The sequence below is a fragment of the Elephantulus edwardii genome, unplaced genomic scaffold (genome assembly GCF_000299155.1).
Source record: "Elephantulus edwardii isolate Elephantulus edwardi_28Jun2011 unplaced genomic scaffold, EleEdw1.0 scaffold00043, whole genome shotgun sequence".
Classification (NCBI taxonomy): domain Eukaryota; kingdom Metazoa; phylum Chordata; class Mammalia; order Macroscelidea; family Macroscelididae; genus Elephantulus; species Elephantulus edwardii.
Genome location: NW_006399793.1, coordinates 12,462,786 through 12,480,704, shown reverse-complemented (window position 1 = coordinate 12,480,704; position 17,919 = coordinate 12,462,786). Strand labels below are relative to the sequence as shown.

At 35.1% G+C, this 17,919-nt stretch overlaps 1 protein-coding gene across 3 annotated transcripts in view; it reads left to right on the top strand.

Moving 5' to 3' along the window:
* Positions 1–17,919, top strand: part of FAM172A (family with sequence similarity 172, member A) — a 651,833-nt gene that overhangs the window by 277,989 nt on the left and 355,925 nt on the right. For all 3 annotated transcript variants that reach the window (XM_006885364.1, XM_006885363.1, XM_006885362.1), the window contains one exon: positions 8,149–8,367. In XM_006885364.1, coding sequence (XP_006885426.1) covers positions 8,149–8,367 — 219 coding nt within the window. The remainder of the gene's footprint in view (positions 1–8,148; positions 8,368–17,919) is intronic.

Here is a 17,919-nt window from a genome sequence, read left to right as displayed (position 1 = left end):
TCTGCTGCCCAAGCACCATCATCATACTGTGAAGCATAGACATGTCACTTTTAAACTTTGAATATGATTGCACTTATTACATAGTTTCATCACTTCTTGACGTTCTCTAAAAAGTTTCTACTGAAAATTTGAAGTCCTGACATTTATTTTTAAGCAACATAAGACAGTTATCTCCTTATATTGGTTTTCCAGAAGTGGGACTTGTTGATTGTCTTCTCCCATAACTTATTTACCATTGCTGTGCCTTATTTCTTTGAAAGAAAACGAAATTGCAATTAATGTTGGCAAATAGTTTCTTTTTTAAGCAAAGTTCTTTACTTTTGTATTTTGGTTTATTATGAGTACCTTCTCCAGTATGCATGTTATAATGCAAAAACTTTAAAAAAATGTAACATTTTTATATATTTGATGTATACCAAAGGGTCACAGATGGTGGAAAGATTTGTTACCATGAGGTAATGTAGCATTTTGTGATTATAAAATTAATCTGTCTCTAAATCTGTTTAAATAGTATTTGCCATCTAATGAGCAATATAAATTATTAATATTTTCATGTTCTTGAGGACATTCACAGCCATAATTTTACCAACACAGCTGTTTGACCCAGTGACATCATGTTTTGCATATTTTTGCATTTTAATGAGTTAGTCATTTGAAAGGTTACAAAGAAACCATAACTCATAAGTAATTAAATTATTTAGTAGAAGTATGAGAAGATCTTCTTACATAGGTCACTGTGGGAAGGGAAATTCATAGCTGTACTCTGTTGCACCTGTTTGTTAAGATGAAGATCTGTGTAGAAGCTTTTCCTGTAAATTATGAAATTATTTGACTTGTTACCTTTTCTGAATGTATACTGCTCGTGCACACATTACTATATTTTCATGTGTCAGATTGTGTTTAAATATATCACTCTTAACATAAACATAGCTTACCATTTAGAGCTAGTCATCTTACTGGATTTAACTAGATGAATCTTAGAAGCATTATAGCATAGGGATTTCACTCCCTTCTTTTTCCTTTTTACATCCTTTTTTCTCTTGAAGTGTAAAATGGTTTTGTGTGGACAAGTCAGGGATTTTTATTTGATTCTAATTTTACATTCTCTGCTCAATGTAAATACCTTGAAGTGAACTGTACCTAACATAATACTTAGTACAGAGTCAATGTTTATTAAATATCTGTTGTGTGAAATCAATGAATTAGTAAATCAACCAACACTTGAGAGTCTTCATTATGTCCTCATCTTTGCAAATGGGCTCTAGAACCACAAAGAAAACAATAACAAAATATCTTAAAGAAAAATTACAATCTTTAAAAAGTATTTCAAACATATGACATTTTAATTGGAATAGTAAAAGGAGAAAAATAGTACTCTTTAAGATCATTTATGTACTATCTTTAGCAGGTTAAAGAACCTGTTCAACATATGCATTCTTTGTGGTTGGATCAGAAATTAAATAATTTGAAATATTGCATACCTATATTCTATAGTTTGGTACCTATTATTTATATAATTTTATAATGGATTTTATTGGAAAGTTAGGTGGCCATGCAAATATCACTCAGTACTCTAAAACATAAAGTCATAATCAGCATACAGAACAGTAAAATTCATAAGAGAAACTAGCTTACCCACATCTACTGTAAACCACATGCTAACGGAAGTGTGTCTGTAGGGTTCCCTAGATCCATTTAGGGGTTTTGGTCTGTCATAGCTAGATGACAGTGGTAACTTACTACTTTAGTTTAATGCGCAGATTTGTGTGTGTATGATTATATATCTTTATGGAAATGAAAAACATAGAATATTTCAGTGTTATAGTAATAAATCATATTTCTGCCCTTGATAAAGAATGCTAAGTTTATTTGTGTTAGTTGTGCAATTACAGTAATATGTTGAAAATGTAATATTTTGGTGATTGCAAGAGAAATTTGTGACATTTACACCCTGAGTAAAAGTTAGAAATCTAGAAACAGAGCAGGTGACAATAGGAGTAAGTCCATAGTGAAGGTTTGAAATAAATAGCATCTGGATGACCTGAGAAGTCAGAATTGGAGACAAGGGTTTGTGTTTGTCAATATATTCTTCATGTTTTACAGACTCCTAAGGGAACAAGGGAAGATACAATTTCACCTTTTCTGTGCCAAAACATTTTAATTATATCTTCTTCCAACTACAGCGGTTCAGTAACCAAGGAGCTGACATTGATGCATGTGTTGATAAAGCTGCAAACATTCAAAATGAGATTAACAAAGATTTTGAGCAAAGGGTGACAGCTAATTTTGCACAGTATTCTGCATCTAATTCAGGCCAGCATAATAATAGAATATTTTATAACTTTTTTGTTATTCAAAAGGACTTTTATGAGTATTTATGTTGGTGGATGTCTTTGTATCACACTCAAGAAATTATGTCTTATCTGTCGTATGACTGGAAAGTATTTGCGTGTTATAGCCCTGAAACTATATTAAAGAAGTATAAACATCCTCTTATGGTGCTTTTTAAAAATGTAAATCATACTTCATACTTACAACTCTTTGCCATGTTTTAATTTCTCTGGAGCCCACTAGCTAGAGAAGATCTAGATAGCAAACATGTATTTTCTGATATTCTTTAGTATGCACTAATAAAATAGCCAAGAAAAGTTATATTCAATTTATTTCATTAATAAAACTGTAGTTTCTTTATGTTCTCGAGCTCCTTTGAGCACATTTCAGTGTATTTCTTTCTCCTTCTATTCTCTACTTGAAGGCAGCTGACAGTCTTCTTTCACTTTTCTTTTTGTTTGTGAAATTTTCTTTCTTTTTTTTTTTTATCCACTCACTTCTCCATCTGCTTTCACTTTTGTTTGCTTGGGCCGTCTCTCATCCCAACTTGATAATGAGGAATGCAGTGTGACCCTGACCTCTATCAGCCCATGCATGACCTTCTGACTCTACCACATAACCTTTGACCTTCTCTTTGACAGCTTGATTAATTACCCTGTGTTATGATTTATGAGTAAGTGCTATGTAAAAATAATAGACAACAGGTGGTCCTCTGAAAACTTTTTGTGGCATGTTTTCTTTTACTGACTAACTTGATGAGCTATTCGAAGTTGGAAACTTACTAGTATTTTGTCTCATGTTTTGGTACTTTTGTACTGTGGAACACAGTTTTAGAATTTAAGGAACTACAAGTTGAAGCATGGTCATGATGAAAATTTTACAAAGTATTAGCAGGGTGCTGATACCTAAGTGCACATTGGGACGAAGCACAAAATGGAGTCAAGTGACATTTCAGGCGTTTCAGTCCCAGGTCACGTCTTGAGAAAATTGCTGAAATAATGGAGGGGGCATTTTTCAAGCAGAGCAGCAGCTCCAACAGCTATGTTTACTTTAACGCTTCACTAGTGACTTCTGATTGGTTGTCATGACCTCATCTCACTGTTGCACCGAGGATGTTGCTACAGTGACATATACATACCCTTCTCGTGAAAAAAGATGAGAAATAAACAGAACATACTTACATCTTTCAGAAAAGATGAATGGAGAGGAGTTTGTCCACTTTAACCATGGGCAGATGTAGTTTACAGATCAAAACTCTTTGGATTTCATTTCCCTTGAGGATATGTACCTATCTTCTTTCAAACCATGCTGAAAGAATGCTGAACTTGGGGCGGGGGGCGGATAGGATTGAAAAATCTGTGTAAAATGATGTCTTACAGTGCCTTTCTTGAAGACTAAAACGGGTATTTCCATAGGTCAGAGGATTCTACTCTGGCCCCTGACCTTACTGTTCGCATGTGGCTTGCAGAATTGGCAGGTTAATGTGCAAAGCTGAGTACTTTTAACTTACTTTTTATTTAACCAACCACAAGAGACTTGAAAACATGTAGAATTTGTCCAGTTTACCATTTGTATTAAAATTGGTCATTAATAGCAAATTAAAGAAACTTTTAGTTTAGAAAGGTGTTTATGTGGGGGAAAAGTACATTCTGGTTTTGATTATTTTACAACTTTGCTAACAGAAGCTTCTTGCTATGAAAATACCTGTAGATTTATATATAGTCTATTCTTTTACAAGGTTTCTCCTTTGAGTCTTTGTGCTCAGCATCACCTGTATGTTTCAGACCTAAACCACCATCTGCTGATTGACTGCTAAATGACATATTATTTATTAGTAAGTGGATCGTCTAGAGACTTCAAAGTAAAGAATGCTTGAAGGCCCATGATTTCTCTTTAAATCACAGCAAGTCCTGAGTAAAATTCAGTTTCTAATAGTACAGTTTGAGGACTGTGAAGACCCCATAGTTTCTTCCTCAGAGACACAAGTCTGAAAATGAAGCTATAGTTATACCTACAAAAGTAAAATAAAGTGGAATGAAATCAATTAAAGAGATAACATTTCTTTTTACCATTATCTATTCTGTTGGTCACCTCCTTGATCTTCTACTAGACTGGGTGATCAAATGTAAGACTTAATTAACAACTGTGTGTGTTTTATCTCTTGAAACGATGGATATTGGAATATATTTGATCATTATTAAAGATGCTAAAGTTTTATTTAGTTGTAGGAATGTTAGGTAATCAGTTTGATTACTATAACTTGTTATTCATGCTTGAAATCACCTCACTTTCTATCTTAAAAGGAATTTGACATGCTTAAGAAATAATTGAGTATAAAAAGAATAATATGAAATGTTTAAGAGATCGAGCATTAGTTATGAAAGAAACCTCCTTATTAGAGTGGTGTTGTGTAGTTCTTTTGTGATGTAATATTTAAGGACTGATTTTATAGTAGAGTTTTGTAAAACTTTATTGCTACATTCTGGCAAGTTCATACTTGCATCTCTTTTCACCTATTTCTGTTGTGTAGTGATTGTGCTATTGAGAATAGAAAAGAATCACTGTTTTTTTTAAGAATCACTTTTTAAAGTAATATTTTATTTATATGTTTTATACTTTTGAGTATTCTGTTTGAAATAGTTTAACTGTTGCTATTTTGCTTCTAACTGACTGTGTTGAGTACTTAATTTTCATATAATTAACAAAATATCTTTGTAGTTGTATAAAGGAGTTTCTTTACAATATTACATCTGACAGAATAAAAGTAGGAAGTATGAAATTATATTGCATATCAGTGGTTAGGGCATATGAGTAGGACAGTTAACTTTATTTTTCTAATCCTTCTTACTGTTTATTAATTAATATATCACAAAAACTAATTGAAAATGTTAGGTTTTTTGCAGAATAATTGAATTTGCAACAGACATTTATTAAAATTAGCTCTCATTTCTGCAGAAAATGTACCTGAATATTTCTTGATTGTTATTACATTAATTCAATTAGCAGTGTGAAAGATCTGAAGGATAAAATATTTTCTAAATAGTTTAGATGTTTAAAGGAAAATATTCATTGTTGAAATCTAAATGATAAAAATTCTTTAATTGATTTATATAGGAGTGATTTAAAAATAGAATCATTTTTCATTTGCTGATGCCTTAGTGAAAAATTGACATTGTGTCTCCATAAAATTGGACAAATGAGTCAAGTAATTTTCAGTTACATAATCAATAACTTAGACAAATACTACTTCTTTTATGATTTATGTGTGTCTGTATTTTATACTTACTTGGATTGGACTTCAAATTTCAGAGTGTATGAAAAAGAAAGTAGGTATGATTATATTCAATCTATTGTTTCCCCAAATTGATAAAAAGTTTTCTCAAAGAAAAGTAAATTCTTTGGTCAAAATTTATAGTCACAAGAATTAGTGAAAGTGTTGCACTAATTTATTACTTAGTCGTTAGAAACAACATTGTTTCTAACATACAAAATTTTGTCCAAAGGGTTTACCTTTATATTTAATTAATCCATTATACAAAGATGATGTTTTTAAAGTCCTATCTTGAATTTGAAGTTTTTAATGTTAGCATTAAAATATAGTTCATTACTATTTCAATCTATGTCAGAATTCCTAGAGCCCATTTGGGACTTGTTTGCTGTAATTCATACACTCATATATAAGTAGAAGAAATTCTGTGTGTGTATGTATGTGTGTGTGTTTAAAGTTCAATTCACTCAAAGAAGGCAGGGAAGAAACATGACAGGAGACCACTTACTCACGGTACAGAATCTAGTAAGGAGGCAATTTTCTTTTTGGCCTATGGTGACCTTTTTTGACTATGTTCCTTATACCAGAGAGAGTGTACTGAATGCCTCTATTTCACCCTGTTTAGCAGAGTGCAACAGTGTTCTTTAACTTACTTTTGGTGGGAGGAGAAGTTATAGCTGAAATTTGAGAAGGGCGTGAAAAGTTGTAAGAGGCACAAGCAAGAAGGGTAGAAACTTCGTTCAAATGTGATTTTAATAACTAGTCAAGTGTGTCCAACTGTAGAAAATCACCAAGTGACAATCTGTCTACCTGACAGTGACCACAATGAATTACAAGACTTTTGAATAGCTATACAGATTAGAATAAAGCAAGACCAAATAAAATACCTTTTGTTGGTAATACGTTGACTTACTAGCTAAGGGACTTTAAAAAATTACTTGGATGTAAAAGATTTAAATTTAAAAATTAGTATTTTATAAGCTATTCATAAAGGAGATATTTATCTGAAACTTTAATTTGCAATTAAAACTGTTGAAGAATGTACGGTACATTGTTCATTCAGTTTGGTTCAGACTAGTGTACTAATAGTTTTTACATATGTGAAATCTTATTTAACAACTCTTTTACTAAAATCAGAACTTCTTTTATCTTGAAAACTTCGAAACTACATCAGAATTTTAGAGAGGGGTATCATGTAATTGAGGGGGAAAAAATGAAAACCATCTGAATATAGTTTGTGTGCACTTTCTGAGATCACCTGTTAAAGAAAGCAGCCATATTCAACAATATGGCGTATTTAAAAAGAAGAAACTCCAGTCCATGTTAGTATTGAGGGTTTTTAAATTATTTTAATTTTTAAACTCATCCACTTATGGTAAACATCAAGTAGAATAGTCTACAGTTAACACTTCTAGAAAAAATACATGTGTGCATATATTAGTAAGTACAAAATGTTACTGTTAGTATTCTATGTATCTTTATGCATTTTATCATAATATAATAATAACATCCATTAATTTTTTCCTAACAGAACTTTACAAGAATATCATTTCAAACAACCATAATATAGAATAAAAAAGAAAAGATACATAACTTCAAAACTTTTAGGTTGCACGTGTTTAATAGTGGTTTTTGCTCGTTTTCTCATACTTTCTTCTTCTGTTAGATATAACAGAATGTAAATATTAAGTGTTTTAATAATCATAATACTAGAAATGTTTACCTTACTAAAATAGAACACATTGGAAAATACATGTTTTGCAAATTTGTAAAAGGAAAAATATTCACTAGCCCTGAAGCTGTTTTATTTTTAGAACTTTACATGTTTCTTGGTAATAGATTTTAATAAGGAAAAGTTATGGTACTTTAAAAACTGAAAGAAATTTTAATATTTTAAGAGCTGCTTCCATATATCATTGTGTGACATTATTATATTTTGTTTTATGACTTGTTTGACCTCTTGGAATAAGAGAGATGAATAAAATTCAAGCTGCACAAATAGGCATTGTATAATATAGACATGTAAATCTGTGTATTGCTTATTCAGATTTATTTCTTTTAAGTTGCTTTTTTTTTTACTGCTGCTCCACCCACCTGAAAAAATGCTCAGTAAAAACATACTTGTAAAAGAAAATACAATATCACTTAGGTTGAATTGTGTACTTCAATTTCGAATGTACTATCTTAAAATATATATTATTATAAGTATTTATGTTGTTTGAAAGTGTGCTTGTTATTTAATGATTTACTTTTATTGTGTTGGGAAACTGGAAGATCTGAAGTACAATTTTTAAATCCAACCTTTATCATTTTTGTTGCAAAATGTCTTTTTATTCTTATAGATAATATGCACCTGTTTGCAACAAACAATAAAGACAAACATTTTAAGATGACTTTTTCTTGGAGAAATAAAAACCATAATTTTTTTTTCTAGAGTGCTTTTTTGGCAATTATGCAAATTTATCAAATTAGTTAACATTGAGAATCTTTTCTGGAGTTAGAAATGGTTTCTAAGATTCATTGCATATTCTTTTTTCATTTCAAAACAGGAAGGCTATGGAGTAATAGTATTGAATCCCAATGAAAACTATATTGAAGTAGAAAAGCCTAAGATACATATGCAGTCATCTTCTGATAGTTCAGAAGAACCTGCAGAAAAACGAGAAAGAAAAGATAAAGTCCCTAAAGAAACAAAGAAGCGACGTGATTTCTATGAGAAGTACCGTAACCCTCAAAGAGAAAAAGAAATGGTGCAGTTGTATATCAGAGTAAGTGAGATCTGCTTTATCTTCATTATTTCCTTTTCTTTATTTGCGTTTCTTTTTTCATATAAATTGTTTGTTTTATTTTAAAAGAAAATATTTAATTCTTTGATTTTTTTTAAATCAACCATTTCTCCTGAGTGTCCACTTCTTGGAAGGAATGTTTTCTTTTACTTACTCAAAACTGTAAAACATATCATTTTTCTTTCAGAGTGATATTTCATTTAGGTCCCAAATGCAGCTATGCTTTTTTTCTGTAGTGTCTATTTCTCACGGTATAATTTTCCAAAGTAACTTTCGATGTATACAAAGGAAGAAACTTTCTACTTCAGCTAACGAACATGTTGTTTCTGGGAGACATTGTACCAGTAGGTTATACATAAGAGAGAGTTCATGTAGCCTGATAAATTTTAAGGTGTATTACCTGCTGAGTTAATGAAGCACTGTATCAAATATCATTCTTCATCTTGGATGGCAAAAGTTTTATTGGATAATGTGTGGTTTTCATTTGAGCAGCCATCTATCCACTATGTCTCAGCGTAATATTGGAAAGCAGGTAGAAGGAGAAAGAGTAATTATTATCATAACAAATATTTAAGCTCATATAATTTAGGTAAAGTGTAATGAGAGAGCTCTGTCCTTTGCTCTTTTCTTACCCAGTGAACCTTTGCACTTTATAACTCTAGTACCATGAGATTTTACTGCCCAAGGAGTTCTAATTCTGCACGGGGCATGATTATATTTGCACTTTGACATTTTCATTCTGCTTGATATATATGCCATGCCTTATATATGAGGCCTATTTTTGCAATTTTCACATCCACTATTTTGGAATGTAGAAATTTAATTTAGGAGTAAGGCATGTCAGAAATGTAACTAGGTAAGTAAAAAGTAAATTCCAATGAGCAATTCAGAAAGTTTAAACAAATACTAATTAACCTTTTATAAATTGTACTGTTGAATTTCAGGTCCTACAATTTGAGTTGTTTTTCTATTTAAATAAAAAGAACATTAATAAAATACTTTATCTCATATTTGAAAGGAAATATATTGCCTTTATTTGTTGTCTATATTACACCTCTGGTTGCTGGCATAATTAAAGGAGACTTGACCACTCAAAGTGTTCGACAGTTGTGGAACAAAGATGTGAGTCTTGCTTCCATTCTCACTTACAGCCTTGGAAACTTATGGGCTGGGATATTCTATTCTGTCTTATGGAGTCACTGTGAGTCAGAATTGATACAAGAACAATGATTTATGATACTAAAACTAGTGAAAATAGCATATACATTCTCATCACCCATAAAATATACTGATTAAGACTACTCAACGCCCTTTCCGTAAAGAATTAAGCAAATGTGAGGCAGACAATGTTTAAATTTCTCAAAAGTATTTCACTGCTTAATATGTCACTTGATTAATAAGAACAATTACTAGACTTACACTTGATGACTAACTTGCTTGCTCTAATCTAGCTCTATCAATCCCTTCCTTTTCTAAACTAAATCAGAATCCTGTCAGCTTCTCTATTTATCCTATACATCCTACTGTGTGATCCCATCTGCCAACTCATGTCTTGGAACAGAGTTTTGAAAAAAAAATTACTTCTAATATCCATATTCTGTGAATAAATTGTATAAGAATTTGGAAATAAAAAGGTCAGTACTATTCTTCACTTATGCAAAGTGTAAACAGGAAATTATTTTGTGTATCACATTCTTTTTTCTTTATTGACAATTTATTTTCTTTTCAGTGTGACAAGTTGAAGCACCTAGTTTAGAAATGTGGCCTGTTGCTTTGAATTCTTTTTATGTAGTTCCTCTCTATCTTGCTACCTTTGCTTTCATTTGTTACTGTATATGGACATTTTCATTTTTACATCCATTTTGCCTGTCCTTGCTTTAGTTTGTTTTTGGTTTTTTTACAGCAAAGGAAGGTTATTATATTGCTTCATTGTTAAGATCTAATTTTCATATTGTCCTTTTTATTTGATTTTTTAAATTTTGTTTACTCTTCTGCCAAGTTGATTTTTTCTATCATGTCTCTCTGCCTCATCCCTTCTTCTCTTGACTCAGTTTCACCCACTTATCCATACTGCCATGGAAAGCACTGGAAAAAAAGGTCAAATAGTCTTGAGAGGATACCAAAGCCTTATACCTGACAATCTTTACTATTAAAGATGGAAGTTTTTCTCCTTCACAAGCATTCTGTATCCTAGCATTTCCCAGTACTGTGAAAAATGCTCTTTCCTTTTCTCTTCATAACAAAAATGAAAAATTAAAAAAAAATTCATTGCTGTCATGTCTGAAACACCTTGTAGTCACCCTTCCAGCAAGTATTCAGAGGCTGTAAATCATATGAGAGGAGAATCTCCATCTTTCTTTTTTCAAAGCTTCCAGTATACTCAAGTCTCTGCTTTGAGTTGGTAGCACATCTCCTTACTCACAAGACCACCAGAGCTCTCAAGAAGTGTTTGAAATTTGAGACTTGAAACATGATACAGATAAATTAATTTTTACTTGTATATAGAAGTATCAGTTACTGTATACTTTTCCAACATATATATGTATTTTGAAATTGATCATGTATTTTTCTACAACCCTATGAGATGGATGGTGGAAATATATTTATCCTTATTTTATTTATAGTTAAGGAAACTTATGCACAATGGTCCATGTTTATCTAAGGTCATATAGCTCATAAATGGTAGAACTAAGTGTGAAACTATGATTAAACATCACTTAAATTTTACCTTTTTACTCTGTAGCACATTAATTATTTCAATCTGTTAAAAAACAAGAGGTTATCAGAAATATGAAAACTAAATCATCTTTAAGACAAGCACGATATTATGTGGTAACCTTAGTGTAAAGCATTAAAAACCATAGATTGATTTTGGCTAATAAGTGGCAAGAAACTGCTGCAATCTCAAGGCATGCAGAACAAGGCCACCAGCTGCTCCATGGGAGAAGGATGGGCAGTCTCCTCCCATGCAATTAACTGCTTCTGAAAACCCACCAGAGGGTCAGTTATGACTCCATTCTGACTCTATGGTACACACAACAACAACAATGATCAATTAATAGATAATATTTAAGACCTCTGGGTGGCTTGCAAAAAAAACCAACCCAAAACCCTTAAATTTCACTCCACTGCGGAGTGTCAAAGACTGTAGCCTCCAATATGGATTGAGGCTCAATGTCAAGAAGATAAAGATTCTCACCTCTGGACCAATTGGCAGCAATTAGGATGGATGGTGAAGAGATTGAGATTGTTCACAGCTTTAGTTTGCTTGGCTCCACAGTCAACACTCTTGACACCAGTAGCCAGGAAATTAAAAGGCGTATTGCGATGGGAAAGTCTGCTGTTTGGGACCTCTCCAAAGTACTGAAGAGCAACGGTGTCTCTTTGGAAACTAAGGTTTGTCTGATACAGGCTATGGTCTTTGCAGTCACTTGTTATGCGTCAGAGTTGGACAATGACCACGGAGGATAGGAGGAGAATTGATGCCTTTGAGCTTTGATGTTGGAGAAGAGTATTGAGAATACCATGGACTGCTAAGAAAACAAACAGATTCATCCTGGAAAGGGTTAAGCCGGGTGGCTCCTTGGAGGCAAGGATTCTGACGCTCCGTCTAACATACTTTGGATATGTTGTAAGGAAAGAGGACATCATGCTTGGGAGGGTGGAGGGACAGTGCACAGGGGAAGGCCCTCTATGAGGTGGATTGATTCAGTGACTGGGATAATCGGGATGGGAGTGTCAGAGACAGTGCGATTGGCACAGGACAGAGCAGAGTTTAGGACTGTTGTACATAGGGTCACTATGAGTCACAAGCGACTTGACGGCATATAACAACAGCAAACTAACCTAATGGTTGGCAGTTCGTGCCCATCCAGAGATGCCAAGAAGAAAAGTCTAATGATCTGCTTCTGTAAAGGCTTAAGCCATGGAAAACCCTATGGAACAGTTCTCTCTGTAACACATGTGATTACCATGAGTCAGAAATGACCTGAAAGCAACAGTAGAAGGCATAAAATGGCTGTACTTGCAAGAGCCAGACGGTATAAGTAGAAACCTATCGTAGAAGGGGAACGCACAATATTTTTCAATAAACAATCAAAAATTACATGATTGCACTTTATCAAAAATTTAACACTTGGCAATAGAATCAAAATGGCCAAATTTAAAAAAACTCACAACTTTCACAGTTTATATATTTCTCTCCTAATTGTTGTTGTATACCCTTATATTGGATCCAACGGGGGGTTTTCAGAGCCAGAAAACTGGATGGAAGGAGATGCCCATCTTTCTCCTGTGGAACAACTGGTGGACTTAAACTGCATGTCTTTGAGTTGGCATCACAACTCCTGACCACTAGGCCATCTCTCTTAATAACTTCATTGATTCGTGTTTATAGATGATGCTACTGTGGATCAAAACATTTTAAGTGTGTGTATGTGTGTGATCATGTAGTAGTTAATGTGAGCTCCATGATGTCAGGGATTTACTTTGTTTTACTCACAGCTGGAGTTTTGCTGTTAACGTATAGGCCATGCTTCTCTGGTGGTTAGAAACCACCAGTGATTCTGTGAGAGAAAGATATACAGCCTTCTTCCATATAGTTTTCAGGTCTGGAATCCACATGGAGGTTCAGCTACGAGTGAGATTCAGTTTAACTCTAGTTACTTTTTGAGTTTGCTTGTTTCCAGAGTTTAGAACAAATCCTTGACAATAAATAATTGTAGAAAAGAGCCTTGACAGTAAAGCTTTTTCAGAATAAATACAGCAGTAGATCCAGGATTAAAATCAGAAAGACTATTACCTTTTTTCTTCTTTTTAAATTTTTTTTAAGTGGATCCCCCATCATAAAAGTTTGTTTCCTGATTTCTTTGTGAGGAAACAAACAAATTGTTTGTCCTTTACGTAATCTAATCACGGAAGAAAGTCATACTCTAAACGTTAATGATAAAAGGTCATAATGTCAATATTCACTTGATTGATTTATATATTTTCATATAAATAAAGATTCACTGTTTTATTTCTAAGTGTTATCATAATGTTAAAATTGTAGATGATCTTTTTTATGATCTCCTGGAATTTCTCCTTTACACACTTATATGTAAGTATTAAACTATAGTCCTCTTGCTGAAACTGAGGAGGACCTCATGCACTTGCTGCAGAGGGTCAAGGACTGCAGCCAGAAGACAAATATTCTCAACACTTGACCAATTGGTAGCATCAGGATGGATGGCGAAGAGATTAAGATTGTTCACAGCTTGAGTTTGCTAGGCTCCACGGTCAACACTCTTGGCACCAGCAGCCGAGAAATCAAAAAACGTATTGCGATGGCAAAGTCTGCTATTAGGGACCTCTCTAAAGTACTCAAGAGCAACGGTGTCTCTCTGGAGACTAAGGTGTGCCTGATACAGGCCAGGGTCTTTGCAATCACTTGTTATGCATCAGAGAGCTGGATAATGACTAGGGAGGATAGAAGGAGAATTGATGCCTCTGAGCTGTAGTGCTGGAGGAGAGTATTGAATGTACCCTGGACTGCCAAGATTCATCCTGGAGAGGGTTAAACCAGACTACTCCTTGGAGGCAAGGATTCTGGGGCTTTGTCTGATATACTTTGGACATGTTGCAAGGAGGGACAGGTCCTTGGAGAGGAACATCATGCTTGGGAGGGTGGAGGGACGATGTAAGAGGGGAAGACCCTCTATGAGGTGGATTGACTCAGTGACTGGGGTAATTGGGATGGGTGTGTCAGAGGCAGTACGATTGGCACAGGATAGAGCAGGGTTTAGGGCTGTTGTACATAGGGTCGCTATGAGTCACAAACGACTCAATGACACATTAGAACAACAACCTCTACCTAGTTTCCGTCTTCCATATTTGTGCTTTATAGAGGATGCTGTGGCCCTGGTCAGTAAGGAGTTGCACTGCCAACCAAGTGTTAGACAGTTCAAATCCAACAGTGGTTCTGAGTGAAAAAGCTCTCCCATGCAATTTATAGTCTCTGAAAACCCAATGGAGAATCACCTGTTAGTTGGTTTTGGCTTGACAGCAATAAGTTAGTTTGTCGTTTCCCCCCTTCTTTTTTTTGTACATAGAGTTGCAGGCGACTTTACGGCACATAACAACAACAACTATAAAAAGAGCAAGGGGAAAAAAAAGAACAAGGGCCATGTGGGGATGCCCATGCCCCCTGACCTTTAACAACTTCACAGAGGGAAACGGTCTATGTCAGTATCAGGAACAACACAAAATCAATTCCCATGAGGACAGACCTGTACCCCACACTGCTCTACCTCTTCATACTCATCTGAGTACCAGTCTTAACTGCTTTACTGGGTCCAGATTGGACATGACAGCTCACTGAGCACAAAGAACCATTCTGAGGAAGTAAAAATGTTATAATCCAGGCTAGTAGCAGAATATAGTCAGGACAGCTTACAAAATATACACGCAGGCATTTCAGCCATAAGCAATGACTTCTGCTTACTAAAACATCACAAAAGTAATTGTGTATACTTATGTGGAATTTATCATGTACTATGTTGGGAAGCTCTGGTGCTTTAGTAGATAAGGAGTTGCACTGCCGACCAAAAGAAAACCAGTTTGAATCCACCAGCTGATCGGGTAGGAAAAAGGTGAGCACTTTCCTCCTGTGTGAATTACTGACTCAAAACCTACTGGAAGGTCAGCTGTGAGTGAGTTCTGACTTGATGGTATGAACCAGCAACAGAAATATTACTGAGTTGCTAGCATAGTGAGTTCCATGATGTCCTACTAACTGGAAGTTTCATAGTTTATACTCATCTGCCACTTCACCAAAGAAATAGGGTGTAATCCATTCTTGTTAAGACTGCAGTCTTGCTAAAGAAATCACACAGTGAAGTGTTATGCAACACTAGATGATCTCTAGTGAGTTATTGGGTGTTTTGTTGAAAGAATAAGACATTCATAAATCAATGCATCTCATGGATAAATCTAAAGGAAATTATCCTGACTCAAGTCAGCGATCAAGGACAATAATGGTTTAAGTCCCCTATTATAAAAATTAAAGGAAGGTTGACACACAGAGGCATGCTTAGTTGATGACTAGAAATGGGAAGAGAGGAAGAGGATTGTTGTTACTGAGGGCTGTTGAGTCAGAACCAACACATTGCTGACCCTCCAGCGGATTTTCAGAAGCAGTGTAATATCATGGGAGGAGATTGACTATCATTCTTACATGGAGAAGCTGGCAGATTTGAACTGCATGCTTTTGGGATTACAGCACAGCTTCTTAGCACTAGGCTACCAGAGAAATAGTAATTTAAAAAAAAAATTAAAAACTTTTTGCAACAGTAATATGTCAGTTTAGAGACTAAGGTGCGCCTGATCCAGGCCATAGTCTTCTCAGTTGTTTGCTGTACATCTGATAGCTAGACAGTGAATAAGGATGACAGAATTGTGTTGAAGAAGATTATGGACCACACCATGGGCTACCAAGAGAACGAATAGATCTGTCGTAAATAAGGTGAAGCATTGTTGCTCGTTGAAGGCAAGGATTTTGAAGCTCTCTCTCACATACTTTGGTCATATCACCAGGAGGGACCAATCCTAGGTGAAGGACATTATGCTCAGAAGGGTAGAGTGTCAGTGCAGAAGAGGAAAACCCTGAAATGGAGTAACAGAGGGACTCTATCAGTGGAGTGAGGTGTGTCAGTAACTGAAGTTGGCTCAGGTTAAGGTAAGGTTCAGAGCCATTGTTTAAAAGGTCACTTTTGAGTCATAGTTGACTCCACAGCACATATCAACAACATGGGACAGTTCTAGATAAGTTAGGTGGTTATGTTGTTATTGTTGATTGCCTTTCAGTTGAGTACAACTCATAGTGACCCTATGAACAAAAGGCTTGAAGCCCCTCTACAACTATCGGTATTTATCAAAGTTCATAGAGTTTCTGGAGGCAAGTTGTTTAGCAAGTGGATGCTACTCCTACTTACAAACCTCAAAGAATGTATAATTGGTTGAGTCACCTGCTATGCATAGTGACCCTATGTAGAGCAGCTCCGAACTCTTCCCAGTCCTGAGCCAATCTCACTAATTCTGACACACCAACCCTCTTCACTCCAGTTACTCTCATCCGAGGTCACCCTTTCCTGTGCTGTCTGTCTACCCTTCAGAGCATGAAGTCCTTCTCCAAGGACTGATCTCTCCTGGCCACGTGCTTAATGTAAGTGAGGCAGAGCTTCACAATCCTAACCTCCAAGGAGAGACTTGGTTTCACTCTCTCTTTGTCTTGGCAGTTCATTGTATGTTCAAGACTCTTCTCCATCACCACAATTCGAAAGCATCTATTCTTCTTCTGTCATCCTTAGTCATTGTCCAAATTTTTGAAGCATAACAAGTAATTGAGAAAACTATGGCCTGGATTAGGTGCACCTTTATATCTAGACTGACATCGTTGTTCTTCAGCACTCTGAAGAGGTTCATGACAGCAGATTCTCCCAATGCATTTTACCTTTTTATTTCCTGACTGCTGGTGTTAAGAGTGTTGATTATGGAGCCGCGCAAGCTGTAATTGCTAACAACCTCAATCTCATCTCCATCTATTTATGGTGTTGCCAGTTGGCCCAGTGGTGAGAATCTTTGTCTTCTTGATGTTGTTTTAATCCATATTGAAGACTACAGTCCTTGACCTTTTGCAGTAAATGCTTCAAATCTTCAGTTTCAGCAAGGAAGGTTGTGCCATCTGCATATCATAGATTGTTAGTCTTTCTCCAGTCTTGAGACCACACTCCTCCTCTTAAAGCCCTACTTCCCGAATGATCTGTTCTTTATACACATTGAAACAGTACGGGGACAGGATGCATCCCTGACATACTCCTTTCTTGATTTTGAACCAGGTAGTGTTTTCTTGCTCAGTTCTGAGAACTGCTTCTTGGTCCAAGTGTAGGTTTTGTATAACTGCAATCAAGGTTTCTGCGATTCCCATTTTCCTTAAGGTTAGTCAGAATTTATTGTGATCCACACAGTCAAATACCTTTGCACCTACAATTTATAACAAGGGCTGGTTGGACTATATATAATTATGTTAATTAATTAGGATTAATGTTATAAAACAATATGTATATGAATGATTCACTGAAAACTGAATGTGAATTGTAAGCTTTCTCTAAAAAGAAAATGACTTACATATCTGAAAACCAGTTGTTCGCATAATTTGTCTGCTAAGATTAGTAGCAGATAAGTGTCAAGTCAGTGTTGTCCCAAATGCTCAACCTGCTGTATAAGTCCATGATTTCCAGCATCAACAGGTCTTTCTTTGTTCATTTCTCTAGTTCCTCTGTGCCCTTGGGTTCAGTGGTTCACTGGAAGGTCTCACAGAGACTCAAAAGCATCAGGGGAATGACCCATCACTGTGGGTATGCAGGCTGGTTTTGTAGAAACCAGTGAGTGATGGGTCAGGAATCCTGCATTAATTGTGATGCAGCTGAATGGCAACTGTGAGTGATGCAGGCTTGTAATGCAGAGATGGGTGAGCAGTGGGCCAGGCTGGATGCAGTT